The sequence below is a fragment of the Phocoena phocoena genome, chromosome 1, assembly GCF_963924675.1.
Source record: "Phocoena phocoena chromosome 1, mPhoPho1.1, whole genome shotgun sequence".
NCBI lineage: Eukaryota > Metazoa > Chordata > Mammalia > Artiodactyla > Phocoenidae > Phocoena > Phocoena phocoena.
In genome coordinates, this window is record NC_089219.1 from 104,497,789 (window position 1) to 104,515,737 (window position 17,949).

The following is a 17,949-nucleotide window of genomic DNA, read 5'->3' on the forward strand; positions in this document are numbered from 1 at the left end:
TTCTAGTTTCACAAGTCCATAGATGGAGAGGACACCATGATAGGTGAAGACTTTGGGAAATATTGGGATGGAGTGAGTGCATTGTGCATGTGAGATGGGTATACATTTTGGGGAACCAGAGGGTGGACTGTACTGAGTTTATCCCCACAAAACTCATGTCTACCAGGACTTATGAATGTGATCTTATTTGTAAATAGGGTCTTTACAGATGCAATCAAGTTAAGATGAGGTCATTCAAGATTAGAGTAGCCCCTAAAACCAATGACTTGTTCTTATAAGGAGAGACATATAGAAATACACAGGGAAGGATGCCATTGGGGACAGAGGCAGAAATCAGAGTGAGTTATAAGCTAAGGAACACCAAGGACTGCTGGCAACCACCAGAAGTTAGGAAAGAGGCATAGAACAAATTCTCCCTCAGAGCCTCCAGAAGGAACCAACCATGCTGCCACCTTGATTTCAAATGTCTGGCCCACCAAACTGTCAGAGAATACCCCAAACTGTCAGAGAATAAATATCGTTTTAAGCCACCTGGTCTGCGGTACTCTGTTATGGCAGCCTCGAGACACAAATACAGATTTATTACAGCAGCCCTAGGAAACTAATGCAAGATGCTATTTGCCTTTTTCTCTCATGAGCGTACAGTGGAGTTTTCCAGAGACTATGTGATGTGTGATATGGTGACAGATTGAATACAGAGCAGATGTGAGAATCCAGTTATGTCCTATTAAGCCAAACACTGAAAAGATTTGCAAAAATGTAATACTCTTCTTATTAATTTTTGTTTGGAAAAGTTATTTTTCATTAACAATTTATTTATGGTAATATACTGGGTTTATTTTTTTAATAAATTATAAGTTTTTCCAAGTTTTAATTCTAATTTGGTAAATATTGATAATATGACCCACATAAACAAAAGGTTTTTGGGATCCTCAATAATTTTTAAGAATACATGAGGAGTCTTGAGTCCAAAAAATTTAAGAACCACTAGCCTAACTAAATTCTCAAGTCCAAAAGGGCATCCTGCTGTTTGTGTTTGTACCCTTGCTTTTTGGAGAGTCCAATCAACATCAAAAATAGCACTTGAAAGAGTGAACTTTAGAATCACATTGAAGTAGGTTAGATTTTTACTTCTTCAGGATTCTCTGAGCCTCCGTTTCCTTATTTATAAAGTGGGAAAAATATCTATCTTGTAGATAGTATGAGGATTAGTTTATGACTATGAAGGGGTAGTTATTAAAAACAAATATTTTCATTCCACCAGACTAAGTGGCTCATTGGTTGCTGGCTGTATGAAGATGGGAACAAATGCAAGGTCTAAGGCTTTAAGTTTGAATGGATGACAATCAAATTACAAATTTGTTACTTACCTGACACCTAATGAGAAACTTTACGGGACATGAAGACTCCAAGTGCAGAGGAAGAAACTGTAGAAATCTTCTGGACCATAGGATTTTCTTTTCCCTGGGGAAAATCGTTTGGTCTCTTATCGTAATTGCTGCTTGTTAAAACTGGTAAAATACCCATTAAGGACTCTTTCATGAACAAATGATTTGTGTATGCAAACTCAGGTAACATTTTAGAATCTCTAGCACATTTTAGGTATTTTCTGTCTAATGCAAATTCTACACACCAGGTTTAGGGGATGAAGGATGGCTATTGATCCCCTGTAATTTCTTCTGTTCACCCTAGAGTATGTTTTCTGCTAAGGGTGACTGGCCTTTCTATAGGTGCCATCAATCACCATAACCAGGTCCCAGACCACATCAACATCCAGATTTCATGTTTTTTTGGTGGGGAGGGGCAGGGGGAGAGGCCTTGGGAAATGGACTATGAACTATCATTGTTGTCACTGGAAGTAGAGTAAGGATTTAATAAAACTCTTTTCCCCATCTCTCTGTTCCTGACAGATGGTCTCTATGAGCAAGGAAATAGAAACTTTATTAACATAAATGCAAAATTATTTAATTGCTGTGATCAGCCACAGGGATTCAGTTAGTCTGGATCAACATCTAATAACTTGTGTGAAGAGGATGTAAGAGGACTTGATTTAATTCCCAGAGTGGGGAAAATTGTTCCCAGTGAGGTCTTTCGTGACCACCCTGCTATAAACTGCAATTCTTAACACTCCCTATACTTCCTTTCCTACTTTACATTTTCTCCCTTGTACTTATCACCATTGTAGTCCATGTTTCACTTATTTTGTCTATTGTCTGTCCTCCCGCTGGAATGTAAGCTTACATAAAGGCAGAAATGTGTGTCTCTTGTTCATTGCTGTATCCCCAATGCCTAGCACATTAGAAAAACTTACGATCTTTGAAAGAATGAACAAATGAATCCAACTCTATTTCTATTGAAATCAAGGTCATCTGACACAAGTTTCCCTAAATTTCTTTCACCTGAGAATGTCTGGATCCTTAGCCATCTTTGTTCTCTCCCTTGCCAAGACTAACACTTCAGCTCTGTTCTTGATTATTCTCTTGCCCTCTTTTGGATACTGCTGGTTCAGTCCTCTCATTCATATTTCTAATGTTTCTCTTCTGATCCACTCTTTCCAGCCCACGAGCACACTAAACTGAAAATCTCTCCTTTTCTCTGTCGCCTCCCTGAGATACTCTCTCAGGTACCATATACTCTTGCTGTTTCCTTTAATAATAAATTGAAAATGTATCCATACTCAATATTTCTGTTTTCTTAACACCCAGCCATTCTTCACGTTCTGCAGTTTGGTTCTTGTCCCAACCAAATCTAGTGGTCCTATTTAAATCCAAAGTCGCCTTGATATCTCTATAGCATCTGTCAACTGTGTCCATAGTTCCCTTGAAATTCTTTGAGATTATTTCATGTTTTGCTAATTGCTTGTTCTGTCTCCACTGGTGCCTCTTTTTTCTCCTGCTCCCCAAACAGACTCCACATTTCTTCTCCTTCCACATACCTTCTATCATCACCTCTGTAGCTGACACTTAAAATTATTATATCTCCAGCCCTGACTGCTCAATTGAGATCCACTCCTGAGTCTCCATGTTTCATTACCTGAGCCCCAAACCTTGCAGGTGAACTCTCATGTCCTCTTACTTCCTTTTCTCAGTGGGTCCCACCTTAGATTTTACAGTACCCCCTGCCAAATGTCTTTCATCCACGTCCCTCTTTCCCAACTATAGTTGCCACACTACAGTTCTTGTCCTTACACTTGGCCTGTTGATGTAGCCTTCCAATGGTTCTTTGCATATCCAGTAACTCTTCTCCTTCAGCATATCCTGTACAATAACACTGGATTCATTTTTATAAAGATATGCTGATTATATCACCCATTGGATCAGAATTTCAATGATTCACTGTTGCTTATATAATAAAGTCAAGCCAAGGATTCAAAATCTCCCATAACTTGATTCCAACCAACTTTCCCACTATATTACTAATACTCTAATCTCTCAACAAATTGAACTCCCTGCTTCCCCTCCTGAACACCTGGAGACTTCCTATTGCTACACTTTTGTTCATTCTTCCTAGTTTAAGTCTCCTTTCATCAAAGGTTTTTGCATTCTATAAGACCCAGCTCAAATATCAAATAGATATAACTGTAACACAAAGTAGTATATGATTCATGCTGTTGGAGTACAATATAGGAATCAAGTGTGAAAACTTTATTTCTGCTACCAGACTATGTAAGTCTTTTAGGATAGAGTCCAATTTTCATTTTTATATTTGATAAAATATTTCATACAATACCTTGCATATAATAGGTTCTCGATATCTGTATATTCTATCTACAAGAGACACCAGTATGAAGGAATGTATTGTAATTCAGTGTATGTCCATTCAACTTCTATAATATAGAAGTTGAATCCTATCCCCCAACAAGATTACAAGTTGTTTTTATTTTTTTATGACAAAGACTTGCTTTTTCAAAAAATTCTGATTGTCTGATACCCCATAGACGGCCAATAATATTGAGATTTATCCAACTTACAGTCACATGTACTATGTTAGGCACTTTGCTAGATGCTTTCAAAGATGAATGAAGATACAAGTCTTTGTCCTAAGAAATTTAACTCTGATTTTAAAAATAGAATAAATGAAGCTACAGAGTGCAGATGTGAGGGGATTAGAAAATAGCATTTTGACTTTTGTATTCTTGCTCAAATGTAATTTTTGCACTATATATGACTACTCAAATTGAATGTTAAAGGATATTTGCTTCCACAGGTAAGAACAGGACATCATGCTCAGTCATAATCTCTATATTGTGAAAGATGTGTGCTGATCCCTTGGCACCATCCTTTCCAACAGGCATGGCAAATAACTCCACTTTCAGTTCTGCCTGCAAACCAGCAGCCACCTATAAGACACAATGTAGCTTTAGAATCAGACATGTATGAGTTCAAATCTTGATTTTTAACATGACTTTGGGCAAGTTACTCAAACTCTCTAATCTTGTTTCCTCATCTATAAATTTGGCACAAATGAATGATTGCTGTTCTAGCATTTAGAAGAATTACTTCATGGATTAGTTAGGTTGAATTCCATTGAGTTAGTGGGACCCAGGAAAAATTGCTGAAGGAGAACATCAAGTGCTATTTAGGAAAAAGCATAAGGAAACTAAATGCCAGGATGCTGGAGGGCAAACTTTCATGATGTCTGTAACTGTGCTATTTCCTGAATATCAGTAGCAAGTTTCTATTTATTGTCATCCTTGTAGATAAAGATAAATTTAATCTAAGAAAAATATGTTTCATCTTAAATTTAATCTAAGAGACTGGGTGAATCCCACAATTCCCCTGCCCTGCCCCTTGGTTTATAGTATTCCTATGTAGGACCTGCAACGTGGCAAAGCCAGTAGAGGGAGACAGAATGAGTTTAAATGCCAAACTGCTTAGATCTGAAAGCTACATGGAAGAGGTTTGTACCAACAAAAAAGAAACCTGATATATAAAGAAGAAGAAACACAGCAAGGAATAGGCTTCTTGCCTTGCTCCTTGAAAAGAACACTAGCCAGGAAAGAAAGAGCTGTTTATGTTTCTAAGCTGCCTCTCTAGGAGGTTGGTTAAAAAGCAGACTTGAGAACAGTTATCTGGAAAAAATAAATCAGAAGAAACTACCACATGGAAAGCAGTTAGGTACGAATGGAATTTTTTTCTTCAATAGAGTTTTATAAATAATAGAATTGAAAAATGTTTCAGTTTTTTTCAACAGTGTGCTTGTGAGCATCTATCTGCACACTGGAGAGTATCCAACAGCTCTGTTTTGAGACCCAAGCCCTTAGCCCCCCAAGCCCAACAACCAGAGCAGGGCTGGGGAATGATGACATTCTGCACAAGGGCAGCTGGAGAACTGTTATCACACAGGTTTACCCAGGCTTGGAGTACATTCATTCAGTGTTGGCAACGAACCAAGATGAACAGTGGTGCGATTTAGATATGGAGAAGTCTAGAGGTTACATTCTTTGCCAGAGCCAAAACCTACTATCAAAAAGAAAAAAAAAAAAAAACCAAACAAACAGTATAGAGTGAGCTTCAAAGAATACAAGCTGGGTTTTTAGTACGTATAAAGGTTCGTCCAGCAGTCGTTTGTTTGGCTTTTGGCTAATCCCTACTTTAAATGAAAAAGATTTGCTAACTTCCCAGAACAGTGGGAGAAAAGCTTTTGCTTTAACTGTGTTTTTGCTTTATGTTGTGAAGATTCTGAAACTTTGGCACAGTACAATGACGCATGGTCTTGGAGAGGTACTCATGAATTAGTGGATCTAATCCCCAAATGTATTTCTGTTTGGAAATTGCAGCCTGCGTACTACAATTTTATATAGATCATAAGATACTGGAGCTGGAAGAGGGCTAAGAAGTGATCAGTCTAAGCTCCTCCTTTTATAGACGAGGAAAGCAAGGTGCAGAGGATTAATTAACCAAAAACATCACTGAGCTGCTTGGTGGCATAGCCAGGACAAGAAGCCAACTTTGCACTATAGCCAACCGATGCTTCTGTGTCAACGTATAACAACTGTGGCTTCCTCGCATCATCTGTCACTCAATCACACATCTCTGGAGTGCCCACCATGTGTCCTGCTCTGTTAGCTCCTTATGTGTCTCACTCATCTTTAACATCCCCTGTACCCTGGCACTATCACTGGCATATGGGAGGAACTCAGAGCTTGTTGACTGAAGTGAAAGGCGTGTTAAAGCAGCAAGATGATATACTGACCAAGAAATAAAAGCTAAGATTGAAAGTGTGGTTTTTGTTAGCTTTTGAGACAACCTTTTGTTTATAACATACTACACTTCTGAAATTCTAATGTGAAGTAAGTGGCAGTATACACATTTTATACTAAACACCTTATTTGGGGGAATGTATCAAATAAAATCAGAACAGATTGACATATTAAAATTTGTATTTTCAGAGATTTTTGGAGAAATGAGACAGATGGTGACTTTAAGTCTACTACTATTTCTTAATATGTTATTAAATAATATTCTCTGACAAATACCAAGAGAACAAACCAGATTTACATAAAATGTAAACAATGAAAGATTTGTTTTTCAAGTGATTTTTCACTTTGCAGACGGATTTGTCACAGGATATCTTTAGGTAATCAGTTTACCAAGTGCATGTTAAATCGTATTTAATGTTTTAAAAGGTATTTTCAGACAACAGTATAGAACTGCAGTATTGGGACAAGTGAAGTGAACTTCAGAAATGGTTCCATAGCTGGAAGTTTAACTCTATTTACACACAGATCTGCTCATGGTTGTTACATGAAGTAAGTGACATCAAGCCAGATGTTGAACCAATACCAGGAATCTTTTGTTTATGATACTAGAAAAAGTAGACTTAAACATGGTTTAAACTGAAACAGGTAGAACGACTTAAAAATCACTTGACTGGAAACATATACATATCTGTACGCACACACATGGACACACACAACAGATAGCACATAGGACTTACAGGCCCAGGTTTGTAAGTCACTTTCAGTCCCGTGCTGGGCGGGGGCTGCTTCACCCTAAACCTACCAGGAAAAAAGATGGGAATAAATTGATGCCATAATGAAAAACATAAGCACGAATGAACTGGGAAGTAATAAAACCAGAAAGGTGTTAATATTCCCTACACAGGAGCAAGGGGTCCAGACTAGTAGAAAAACAACCCAATATCCAGTTGGAAAAAGAATCTGGGGCCTGTTTCACAACTGCCTTTCCAACAGTTTTCATTGGCGTCAAACTGACTCCAACCTGAGTTTCAACCCTTTGTTATCGGATGCTGACGAGCAGCTCGGGTCTGGGCAGAAGGTGGCGAAGGTTTGGCAGGCGCGTGCACTGCAGTGTAGCTGCCTGCGTGAACACGTATACTGACTGCCAGGTCATTAAGCTGAAGAATAAAGGCTCCTTTGGAAAGCAGCAGAGCGTGGGAGCCAGTCTTTCTCTGCCATGGTATGGGGTTTGCAAGTTTGGGGAGAAGAGAAACAGAAAAGGCTCAGAAAATGTTGGTGAACTTGAAAAGCCCGGTGCTCACACATGGTACCTATTGATCTCTTCCCCTTCCTGTGGTTTTTGGGTTCTGCCCGAAGGTTAAAGACCTGGAGTAAATTAAAATGCCAAGGGAAGCCTACCTCCATCTACTCCATTTCCTCTACCAGCCACTTTGCTGTCTGCCCTGTGGTGGCTGAGTTGAAAAAGCTGAGGACTGAAATCTATAAAACTAAAATTCTGTACTGGACACACAGGGTCTGCATGGGTGGTTTTAATTCGTTTGAGGTTGACTCTCCATTTCTCCCTACCCACTTTGTGGCAACAACCTAAATAAACAATAATGTCTGATCTGGCGGCTTGGGTCCCTCATCAGGTTGTTTGTGAGGAAGTAAATGTGATTCCTGAAGTTGAGAATTCACCTCAATTGAAATGGGACAGTGATCTTTTCAATCAGATGCTCCTGTAGCTTTGCTCCATCTGACTTCCAATCCTGAATTTAGAATCACAAACATTCTCAAACTTGCTACTGACCCTGAGAATAACTCCACACTTGAAATAAACATGTATCCCATTTTTATGGGGGAAAAAACTCGACATAATCCTGAAGCTTAATTCAAAATAGTATAGAGGAGATTTTGTGATTGGGAGTTGTCTTGGCATAGATACATGGTATATTGACCCAGTGGGAAGGACTGATCTCCCACAAGAAGCAGTGACCACAGCTGTGTTGATAAAGCAAGGTGCTCCAATGAGCTGGTACTCAGGAGATCTGAGATCTACCCTTGCTGCAGCCTACAAGACCTTAAAACAAGTTACTCAGTTTGTTCCTTTATATAATAGTCTCTAAGGTTCTACACACTCTAAAATTCTATTGGTTTTGATCTGAAAATGAAGGGCTAAGGTGACTTTCTTGTCTCTTAATGCCAGATACAGTATATTTTCTATTTGGAGTACAGGCTGTGAGTTAAGGTACTTGTTTATAATTCCAAGTCACATCATCAGTGTCAAAATGACCCTGATGATTAAGGGTTAATTATTTTTCCATTTTGCCTCAATTATGCAGAATTAATGTAATTAAAATCATGTTTAGATCACAAAGTGCCAACCAATGTTAGCTGGTATTATAGTTGGTGGTAGGTTTGAGAAATAGACTTTCAAGTTTTGTGAATTAGTTATTGTTTTGTGTATTAGTTATTGTAACACTTGTACAACATCCCTTTCATTTTTTGCTAGTACAGATCAGATCTTGAGGTGCTTCTAACCAAAGTATGGATAAAAATTAATGGAAAGGCAAAGAAATACCTACTCTATAGTTGAGGCTTGGTAAGTACTAATTTGTTGAATAATGAATGAGTGGATGAATTAGTGAGTAAATGATTGAATGAATGATGTTAAGATTCAAGAGTTCGGGTGTAATTACAATTCAGTTCAATAAACATTCACTGATGTAGGCAACCAAAGAAAAGTCACAGAGTAGGGGAAGGTGATCTGAGCATACACTTGGAGCCTTGGCCTCACCTGCAGAAGTCCACTCCAACATTCTTGAGCTTTACAGTGGTTGCATAGGTGTGTCCTTCTTCGAGCACTCCAAACGTCACTGAGGGTGGGAGAAGATGGAATCCAAAGGGGGATGAATTTACATTATTAATGGCAGCAGATGCAACAGAGGATGTTTTCACTCTTCCTCCAACAGAATCTTGCACCTTGCATTGAGAAAAAAAAGCAATAAAGCATAATAAAATGGTTCTATTTTGCATTCCCAAGATAATAAAAAGACTCTGACTCCACACATCCCCTGACTAGACCATGCAGCAAAGCATGTAAGAAGCTTACCCTGCCCTCCAGCCAGCCTACAGCCACTGCACAAGGCAAGGCCTTGCAGCCAACGAAGTCAAAGCCAGCTTTGCCCCCAGCATGCCCACAGTAGTAGACCCTACCACAACAGAAAGGCACCTGCAGCCCACATAAGGGAATCCCTTCACTACACAGCTCTGGTGACCAGAGGGGAGCATGCTGCTGGGCCCATGGGACATCTTCTACATGAGGCTACTTCTCCAAGATTGGGCAATGTAACCAACATTAGAAATAAACACAGAGAATTGGGAAAAATGAGGAGACAGAAGAATATGTTCCAAACAAAGGAACAACACATAACCTCAGAAAAAGAACTAAACAAAGTGGAGGTAAGCAATCCGGCCAGTAAAGAGTCAAGATAATTATCATAAAGATGCTCACTAAACTCAGGAGATAAATGAATGAATATGGTGAAAGTTTCAACAAAAAGTTAGAAAAATGAAAAACCAAACAGAGCTGAAGAATACAATAACTGAAATAAAAATTGCACTAGAAGGAATCAACAGCAGATTAGATGATACAGAGGAATTGATCAGCAATGGATCAGAGGAATGGATCAGACAGTAGTAAAAAATCACCTAAGCTGAACAGAAAAAAGAAAAAACAATTTAAAAAATGAAGACAGTTTAAGAGACCTCTGGGACAATAACAAGCATACTAACATTTGCAAATAGGGGACCCAGATGGAGAGAGAAAGGGGCAGAGAACTTACTTGAAGAAATAATAGCTGAAAACTTCCCTAACCTGGGAAAGAAAACAGACATTCAGGTCCAGGAAGCACAGAGAGTCCCAAAAAGGATTAACTCAAAAAGGTCCACACCATGACACATTAAATGAAATTAAAATGGCAATTAAAATGGAAAAATTAAAGATAAAGAGAGAATTTTAAAGAAGCAAGAGAATAGCAACTAGTTATGTACAAGGGAATACCATAAGACCATCAGCTGACTTTTCAGCAGAAATTGTGCAGACTAGAAGGGAGTGGCATGATATATTCAAAGTGATGAAAGGGAAAAACATACAACCAAGAATATTCTACCTGTTAAGGTTACCATTCGTGTTTGAAAGAGAGATAAACAGTTTTACAGACAAGCAAAAGCTAAGAGTTCAATGCCACTAAACTGGCTTTACAAGAAATGCTAAAGGGACTTCTCTAAGAAGAAAAGAAAAGGCCACAACTAGACATACAAAAATTATGCAAGGAAAAATTTCACTAGTAAAGACAAACATACAGTAAAGGTAGTAGATCAACCACTTATAAAACCAGCAAGACAGAAGGTCAATGGACAAATGCATAAGATTATATATATCCAAAATGAGTAGTTAAGGGATATTCAAAACAAAAAGATGTAAAATATGACATCAAAAACATTAAATGTGTGTGTGTGGGGGGAAGATGAAGAGTTGTTAGAATTTATTCAAACTTAGGACATTATCAACTTAAAATAATCGTATATATGATTATATATTGTTATATATGAACCTCATGATAGCCACAAACCAAAAACCTGTAATAGATACACACACAAAAAAGAGAAAGGAATCCAAACATAACACTAAAGATAGTAATCAAATCACAAGGGAAGAGTCTAAAAGAAGAAGGAACAAAAAAGAATTACAAAAACAACATGAAAACAACTAACAAAAGGTCTATAAGTACATACCTATCAATAATTACTTTAATGTAAATGGTCTAAATGCTCCAATCAAAAGACAGGGAGTGGCTTAATGGATAAAAATCAAGACCCATATATATGATGCTTACAAGAGACTCACTTCATATCTAAAGACACACACAGACTGAAAGTGAAGGGATGGGAAAAGGCATTACATGTAACTGAAAACAAAAAGAAAGCCCAGGTAGCAATACTTATATCAGAAAAAGTAGATATTAAAACAAAGACTGTAACAAGAGACACAGAAGGACATTATATAATGATGAAGGGATCAATCCAACAAGAAGATGTAACAATTGTAAATACATATGAACACAACATAGGAGCACCTAAATATATAAACAAATATTAACAGACATAAAGGGAGAAATTCACAGTTACATAATAATATATAATAATAGTAAGCAACTTTAATACCACTTACATCAACGGACAGATCATCCAGACAGAAAATCAATAAGGAAATACTGGCCTATATGACAAGTTATAGTGGATGGACTTAATAGATACATACAGAACATTTTATCCCTGAACAGTAGAATACACATTCTTTTCAAGTGTACATGGAACATTCTCCAGGATAGATCATATAGTAGGCCACAAAACAAGTCTTAATGAAATTGAGAAGACTGAAATCATATCAAGCATCTTTTCCAACCACAACACTATGAGATTAGAAATCAACTACCAGGAAAAAACTGCAGAAAACACAAACATGTAGAGGCTAAACAACATGTTACTAAACAATCAATGGATCACTGCAGAAATCAAACAGGAAAAAATACCTAAAGACAGATAACAACCACACAATGATCCAAACCTATGGGACACAGCAAAAGACGTTCTAAGAGGGAAGTTTATAGCGATACAAGCTTAAGTCAGGAAATGAGAAAAATCTCAAATAAACAACCTAACCTTACATCTAAAGGAACTAGAAAGAGAAGAATAAACAAAACCCAAAGTTAGGAGAAGGAAAGAAATAATAAAGATGAGAATGGAAATAAGTGAAATATAGACCAAAAAACCAATACAAAGACCAATGAAACTAAGAGCTATTTCTTTGAAAAGATAAACAAAACAAGCCTTTAGCCAGACTCATCAAGAAAAGAGAGAGAGAGCGCGCCCAAATAAATAAAATCAGAAATGAAAGAGAAGTTACAATCAACACCACAGAAATAAAAAGGACCATGAGAGATTACTACAATTATATGCCAATAAAATGGACAACCTAGAAGAAATGGATAAATTTCTAAAAACATAATCTCCTAAAACTGAATTAAGAAGAAATAAAAAATATGAACAGATTGATTACCAGTAATGAAACTTAATCAGTAATTTAAAAAATTCCAACAAAAGTCCAGGACCAGATGGCTTCACAGGTGAATTCTACCACACATTTAAAGAAGAGGTAGCACCTACCATTCTCAAACTATTCCAAAAAATTGAAGAGGAAGGAATGCTTCTGAACTCATTCTATGAGGCTGTCATAAATCTGATGCCAAAACCAGACAAAGATACCACAAAAAGAAAATTATATATCAATATCATTGATAAACATAGATACAAAAATCTTCAATAAAGTATTGGGAAACTATATTCAGACATACATTAAAACACTCAAACATCATGATCAAGTGGTATATCAAATTATATGGTCATCTCAAAAGATGCAAAAAAGCTTTTGGCAAAATTCAACATCTACGTTTATGATAAAAAAATCTTAACAGAGTGAGTATAGAGGGAGCATGCCTCAACATAATAAAGGCCATGTATAACAAGCCCACAGTTAACATCATACTCAATGATAAAAAGCTGAAAGCATTTCCTCTAAGATCAGGAACAAGAAAAGGATGCCCACTCTTGCCACTTTGATTCAACATAGTACTGGAAGTTTTAGCCACAGCAATCAGACAAGAAAACAAAATAAAAGGACTCCACATTGAAATGGAAGCAGTTAAACTGTCACTATTTGCAGACGACATGATACTATATATAAAGAATCCTAAAGATGTTACCAAAAAACTATTAGAACTTGGTAATGATCCATATCTTATTAAGAATTTGAGTTACATGAGTATATGCATTTATCAAAACTCAGCAAATACATGCTTAAAATTTGTGCATTTTATTGTATGTATGTATATTATAGATCAAAGGAAAAATATAAACAAATATTGAACTCTACTTAGTGATATGTATGTTAGAATATTTAGGGATAAATGTAGTAATCTCTGCAATTTACTTTGACGTGCACCCAAAACAAGATGGATTAATGGATAGATATAAGGATAGATATGTGATAAAGCAAGTATAATAAAATGTTACTGGTAGAATCTAGAAAAAATTCACACACTATTAGGACTGATAACTTAATTCAGTGAAGTTGAATGTTATAAAATTAATATACAGATATCTGTATCTGTTGCATTTTTATACACTAATAATGAACTATCAGAAAGAGAAATTAAGTAAAAAATCCCATTTACAATTGCATCAAAAAGAATAAAATACCTAGGAATAAATGTAAACAAAGAGGTAAAAGACTTGTACTCTGAAAACTATAAGACACTGATGAAAGAAATTGAAGATGACACAAATAAATGGAAAGATATACTGTATTCATGGATTGAAAGAATATTGTTAAAATGACCATACTATCCAAGGCAATCTACAGATTTGATGCAATCCCAATCAAAATACCAAAGGCAATTTTCACAGAACCAGATCAAATATAACTAGATGATTTAATTCTAAAATTTGTATGGAAACACAAAAGCAATTTTGAGAAAGAACAGAGCTGGAGGTATTATGCTTTCTGATTTCAAACTACACTACAGAGCTATGGTACTCAAAACAGTATGGTACTGGCATAAAGAGAGACACATAGATCAATGGAACAGAATAGAGAGCTCAGAAATAAACTCATGCTTTTATGGTTAGTCAATCTATGACAAAGGAGGCAAGAATTACAATGGGGAAAAGATAGCCTTTTCAATAAATGTTGTTGGGAAAACAGGACAGCTCCATGCAAAATAATCAAACTGGGCTACTTTCTCACACCATATACAAAAATACTCAAAATGTATTCAAAACTTAAATGTAAGACCTGAAACCATAAAACTAGAATAAAACATAAGCAGTATGCTCTTTGCCATCAATCTTAGTAACTTTTTTGGATCTGTTTTCTCACACAAGGGAAACAAAAGCAAAAATAAACAAATGAGACTACATCAAGCTAAAAAACTTTTTGCATCATGAAGGAAACTATCCACAAAATGAAAAGGCAGACTACTGAATGGGAAAAGATATTTGCAAACAATATATCTCATAAGGGGTTAATAACCAAAATATACAAAAAACTCAAACAGCTTAACATCAAAAAACCAAACAACCCAATTAAAAAATGGTCAGAGGACCTGAGTAAGATTTTTATCAAAGAAATAAAGATGGCCAACAGACAACATGAACAGATGCTTAGCATAAAAACATACAAAAAACTCAAACAACGCAACATCAAAAAGCCAAACAACCCAATTAAAAACTGGCCAGAGGACCTCAATAGACTTTTTTCAAAGAAGACAGCCAACAGACACATGAAAAGATGCTCAGCAGTAACTAATCAGCAGGTAAATGCCAATCAAAACCACAGTTTTGTGCCACCAGGCACAGTGAGGGGCTTCCCTGGTGGCACAGTGGTTGAGAGTCCACCTGCCGATGCAGGGGACATGGGTTCGTGCCCCGGTCCGGGAAGATCCCACATGTTGTGGAGCCGCTGGGCCCGTGAGCCATGGCCGCTGAGCCTAAGCGTCCGGAGTCTGTGCTCCGCAACAGGAGAGGCCACAACAGTGAGGGCCCACGTACCGCAAAAAAAAAAAAAAAAAGAAAGAAAAGAAAAGCCTCCATCACCAGAAAATAATAACTGCTTGGTTGGGAGAGGAAATGAACATTTATGGTCTATGTAATCCTTACCACAGCACTGTAAGGAAGTATTTTAGGCTTTGTTTTAAGGATAAAGAAGCTCAAGTTCAGAGAACTGAAAGACAGGTAACTTGCTCAAGTGTTACGTGGCAAAGTTTGAAACTCAAGTTTGCCTGATTCTAAAGTGTGTACTCTTTCTTCTGTGCCAGTGATGATCAAACTTTAGCTCCCATCAGAATCACCTGGAGGACTGGTTAAGACACCACCTGCTGACTCCACTCCCAGAGTTTCTCCATTAGTAAGTCTGGGATGGGGTGGAGTAGAGAGTAGGTAGGTGGGGAGGGGAAGTGTCTACAAAGATAAAGAAAACCTGCTCTGGAGAGGAGCACAGTCTACTGAGGACTCCTTAAGACACAAATTGCTGACTCCAACCCCAGAGTTTCTCCATCAGTACATCTGGGATGGGGCCCATGAATCTGAATTTATGAAAAGGTCTCAGGTGTTGCCAATGCTTCCAGTCAGGTAATCATGCTTTGAGAGCTATTGCCCTATGCTGTTATTTCCTGACCTCACCTGGGAGCCTGTTAAAACTGCAGAATCTCGGGCCCCACACCAGAGCCAATAAGTCGGAATCTATATTTTAACAAAGTCCCCAAATAACTCACATGCACATTAAAGTTTGAGAAGCACTTCTATCACATGTCACTTATATACATTGCAATACCTTCTCTGATGGTAATGAACACAGTGTGCCATGAAATTTCTAAAGGATAACTACCAAACCTTGATTGGTGGGCTCAAGGAAACCTTTACAACAGAACTGAGATGGAATCTTAATCTTAGAGGCTCTGAGGAAGGAGCTTGGTGCTTTTAAAGAACTAAGAGAAGTCCACAATGGGTGAAGTGTAGTGAGTTTGAGACAAGGTGAGGGTAGAGAAGCAAATGGAGCCATGCCTTGGAGTCATGCTAGGTCATCTGGATTTTATCCTAAGAGTCATGAGAAGGGTGCCCAATGATCCCCTCCGCCAACAGTGTGCTGGTAAACTGGCTCTCAGAAAAGAGCCTTTATCAGTAGCATTCGCCGATTTCTATGGCATAAGAACTCCCAGCGTGGCTGACTGCAAGCTAATGATGATTTAACACTGGCTCATAAATTTTCTCTCATGAGTGTGTATATAAGCTGGCTCCAGCAAAGCACTGCCCTGGTTTATCTCTGTGTGACCTGAAGGGATTCACGTTGAGATGGTTCTTATATTAAACAGTAGTACACAGTGGCTGGAAATCAATAGCCTCAATCAACCAGGAATATATAAAATGCTAACTGGCTCTGGGAAATTTCTTCCCATGTCTTGTTTTACCTTTTTGAGAGGTTGAGACTTGGGCTTGGAACTCAGCAAATAGTGAGGTAGCCTCACTTTCTCTTTTCTTGCTTGTCCTGCCACATCCTGCAGCAGTGACTGGGTTGGAATTTTCAGAGGCACACACGATTCTGGTTCTGTTAGAGAGAACACTGAAATTACACCACGTGGACGTTGCTTCCAAAGACATTCAAGATCATACCAGAGCATAGAAGAACATAGAACCAACTTGGGAAATTTTCTTCTTTCCTTCTTAAAGAGCTTATTTACAGGAATAAAGGCTTTTATTAATTCTAGTGTTCTATCTTTGCATTTTACAAAGAGATTTTACCTAAAATTAGTCTTCACAACAATCCTATGAGATGGGCAGAGCAGATGCTAGTAGCATCACCTTTTTTTCAATAAATGAGAAAAATCAGATGCTAAGAAACTGAGTGACTTGCCTGTAAATCAACAAGGCACAGTTCAAGAAAATGTTACACTCAAAGAGTTCTTAAAACTAATGAGGAAAAAAAATCTTTAAGAATTTCTTTGTTTCAACTAGTAAATTTATAGTTTGAAAAAGTGGTGTCGTAATCATAGATAAATTAAGCCAAGGAATCAAATCCCCAGATCACTAAATTTGGTGAAGGAGGGAGCAAAAGTAGATAATCTACACAGCTGCAATTTTATGTATTTTTCCAAATATCCAGGGGGTTTAATAAGAATTGTGTTTTAGATCAGCATATTTAAACATCCTTTCTTGAATTTAAGTCATCAAGAGAGGAAAGGGAAGGGAACCAATATTTGAGTGCCCACTGTCTGCAGGCAAGCACCACATGCATGTTTTTACATATAGCATCTCACTTAGTTCTCATAAAGTCCTCTGAGCTGAAGGTAATGGTAATTGTAATCTTTGTATGCTGAGCATTCTCCCCATTGCCCACCTCCACACCCACTCCCAGCACACATACTTCTAGTGCCACAACACCCCTGGCCCCAGGCATCAGGATGGTGCACGACCTATGCAAAGCCAACACAGGCCCTTCACCTGGATATTTCCTGAAGCTGACCAGGATGATCCCATCTTGTCCATTGGGTTATGGGTCTGGAAGAATCAGAAGCTTGGACCTCTCTGATCATGTCCCTGCCACATGGACATAGCCTGTCCTTTGTAGGAGAGGATAAAACCAAACAAGGCAGCAGTCCCTAATTCTTTGGCACCAGGGACCGGTTTTGTGAAAGAGAATTTTTCCATGGACGGCGGTGGCGGGGGTGGGGGGATGGTCAGGCGGTAATGCGAGCGATGGGGAGCGGCAGATGAAGCTTCACTCGCTTGCCCGCCGCTCACCTCCTGCTGTGTGGCCCGGTTCCTAACAGAGGGTTGGGGACCCCTGAAACAGGGACAAGTAAGGATGTGACAACACAGAGGCAGGGAGGATGCCCAGAGAGACAGACAATCAGACGCAAACACTCCCCTGAAAAGCTTGAGTGCCTGCATCCTGTCATCCCTGGGCTAGCACCATAGCCACTTTTCTGTGGTTTGCTTTTGAGCATCAATAAACACCACCCCACCCACTGGCTTTTTTGTTGTTGTTCAATGGGTTTGAGTTTCAGTTCTCAAATTGAAGAGTCCTGACTAATATAACAGTAGTATCTCTTTTCTACAGATGAGGAAACTGAAGTTAAAAAAACTTGGCCTGG

The 17,949-nt window shown here is 38.0% G+C and overlaps 1 protein-coding gene across 1 annotated transcript in view; it reads right to left on the bottom strand.

Moving 5' to 3' along the window:
* Positions 1–1,377: 1,377 nt before the first annotated feature.
* The window catches only part of SPAG17 (sperm associated antigen 17), a 219,757-nt gene continuing 203,185 nt past the window's right edge, over positions 1,378–17,949 (bottom strand). The window contains 5 exon segments of the mRNA XM_065887534.1: positions 1,378–1,514; positions 4,195–4,339; positions 6,940–7,000; positions 8,979–9,163; positions 16,267–16,403. Coding sequence (XP_065743606.1) covers positions 1,378–1,514; positions 4,195–4,339; positions 6,940–7,000; positions 8,979–9,163; positions 16,267–16,403 — 665 coding nt within the window.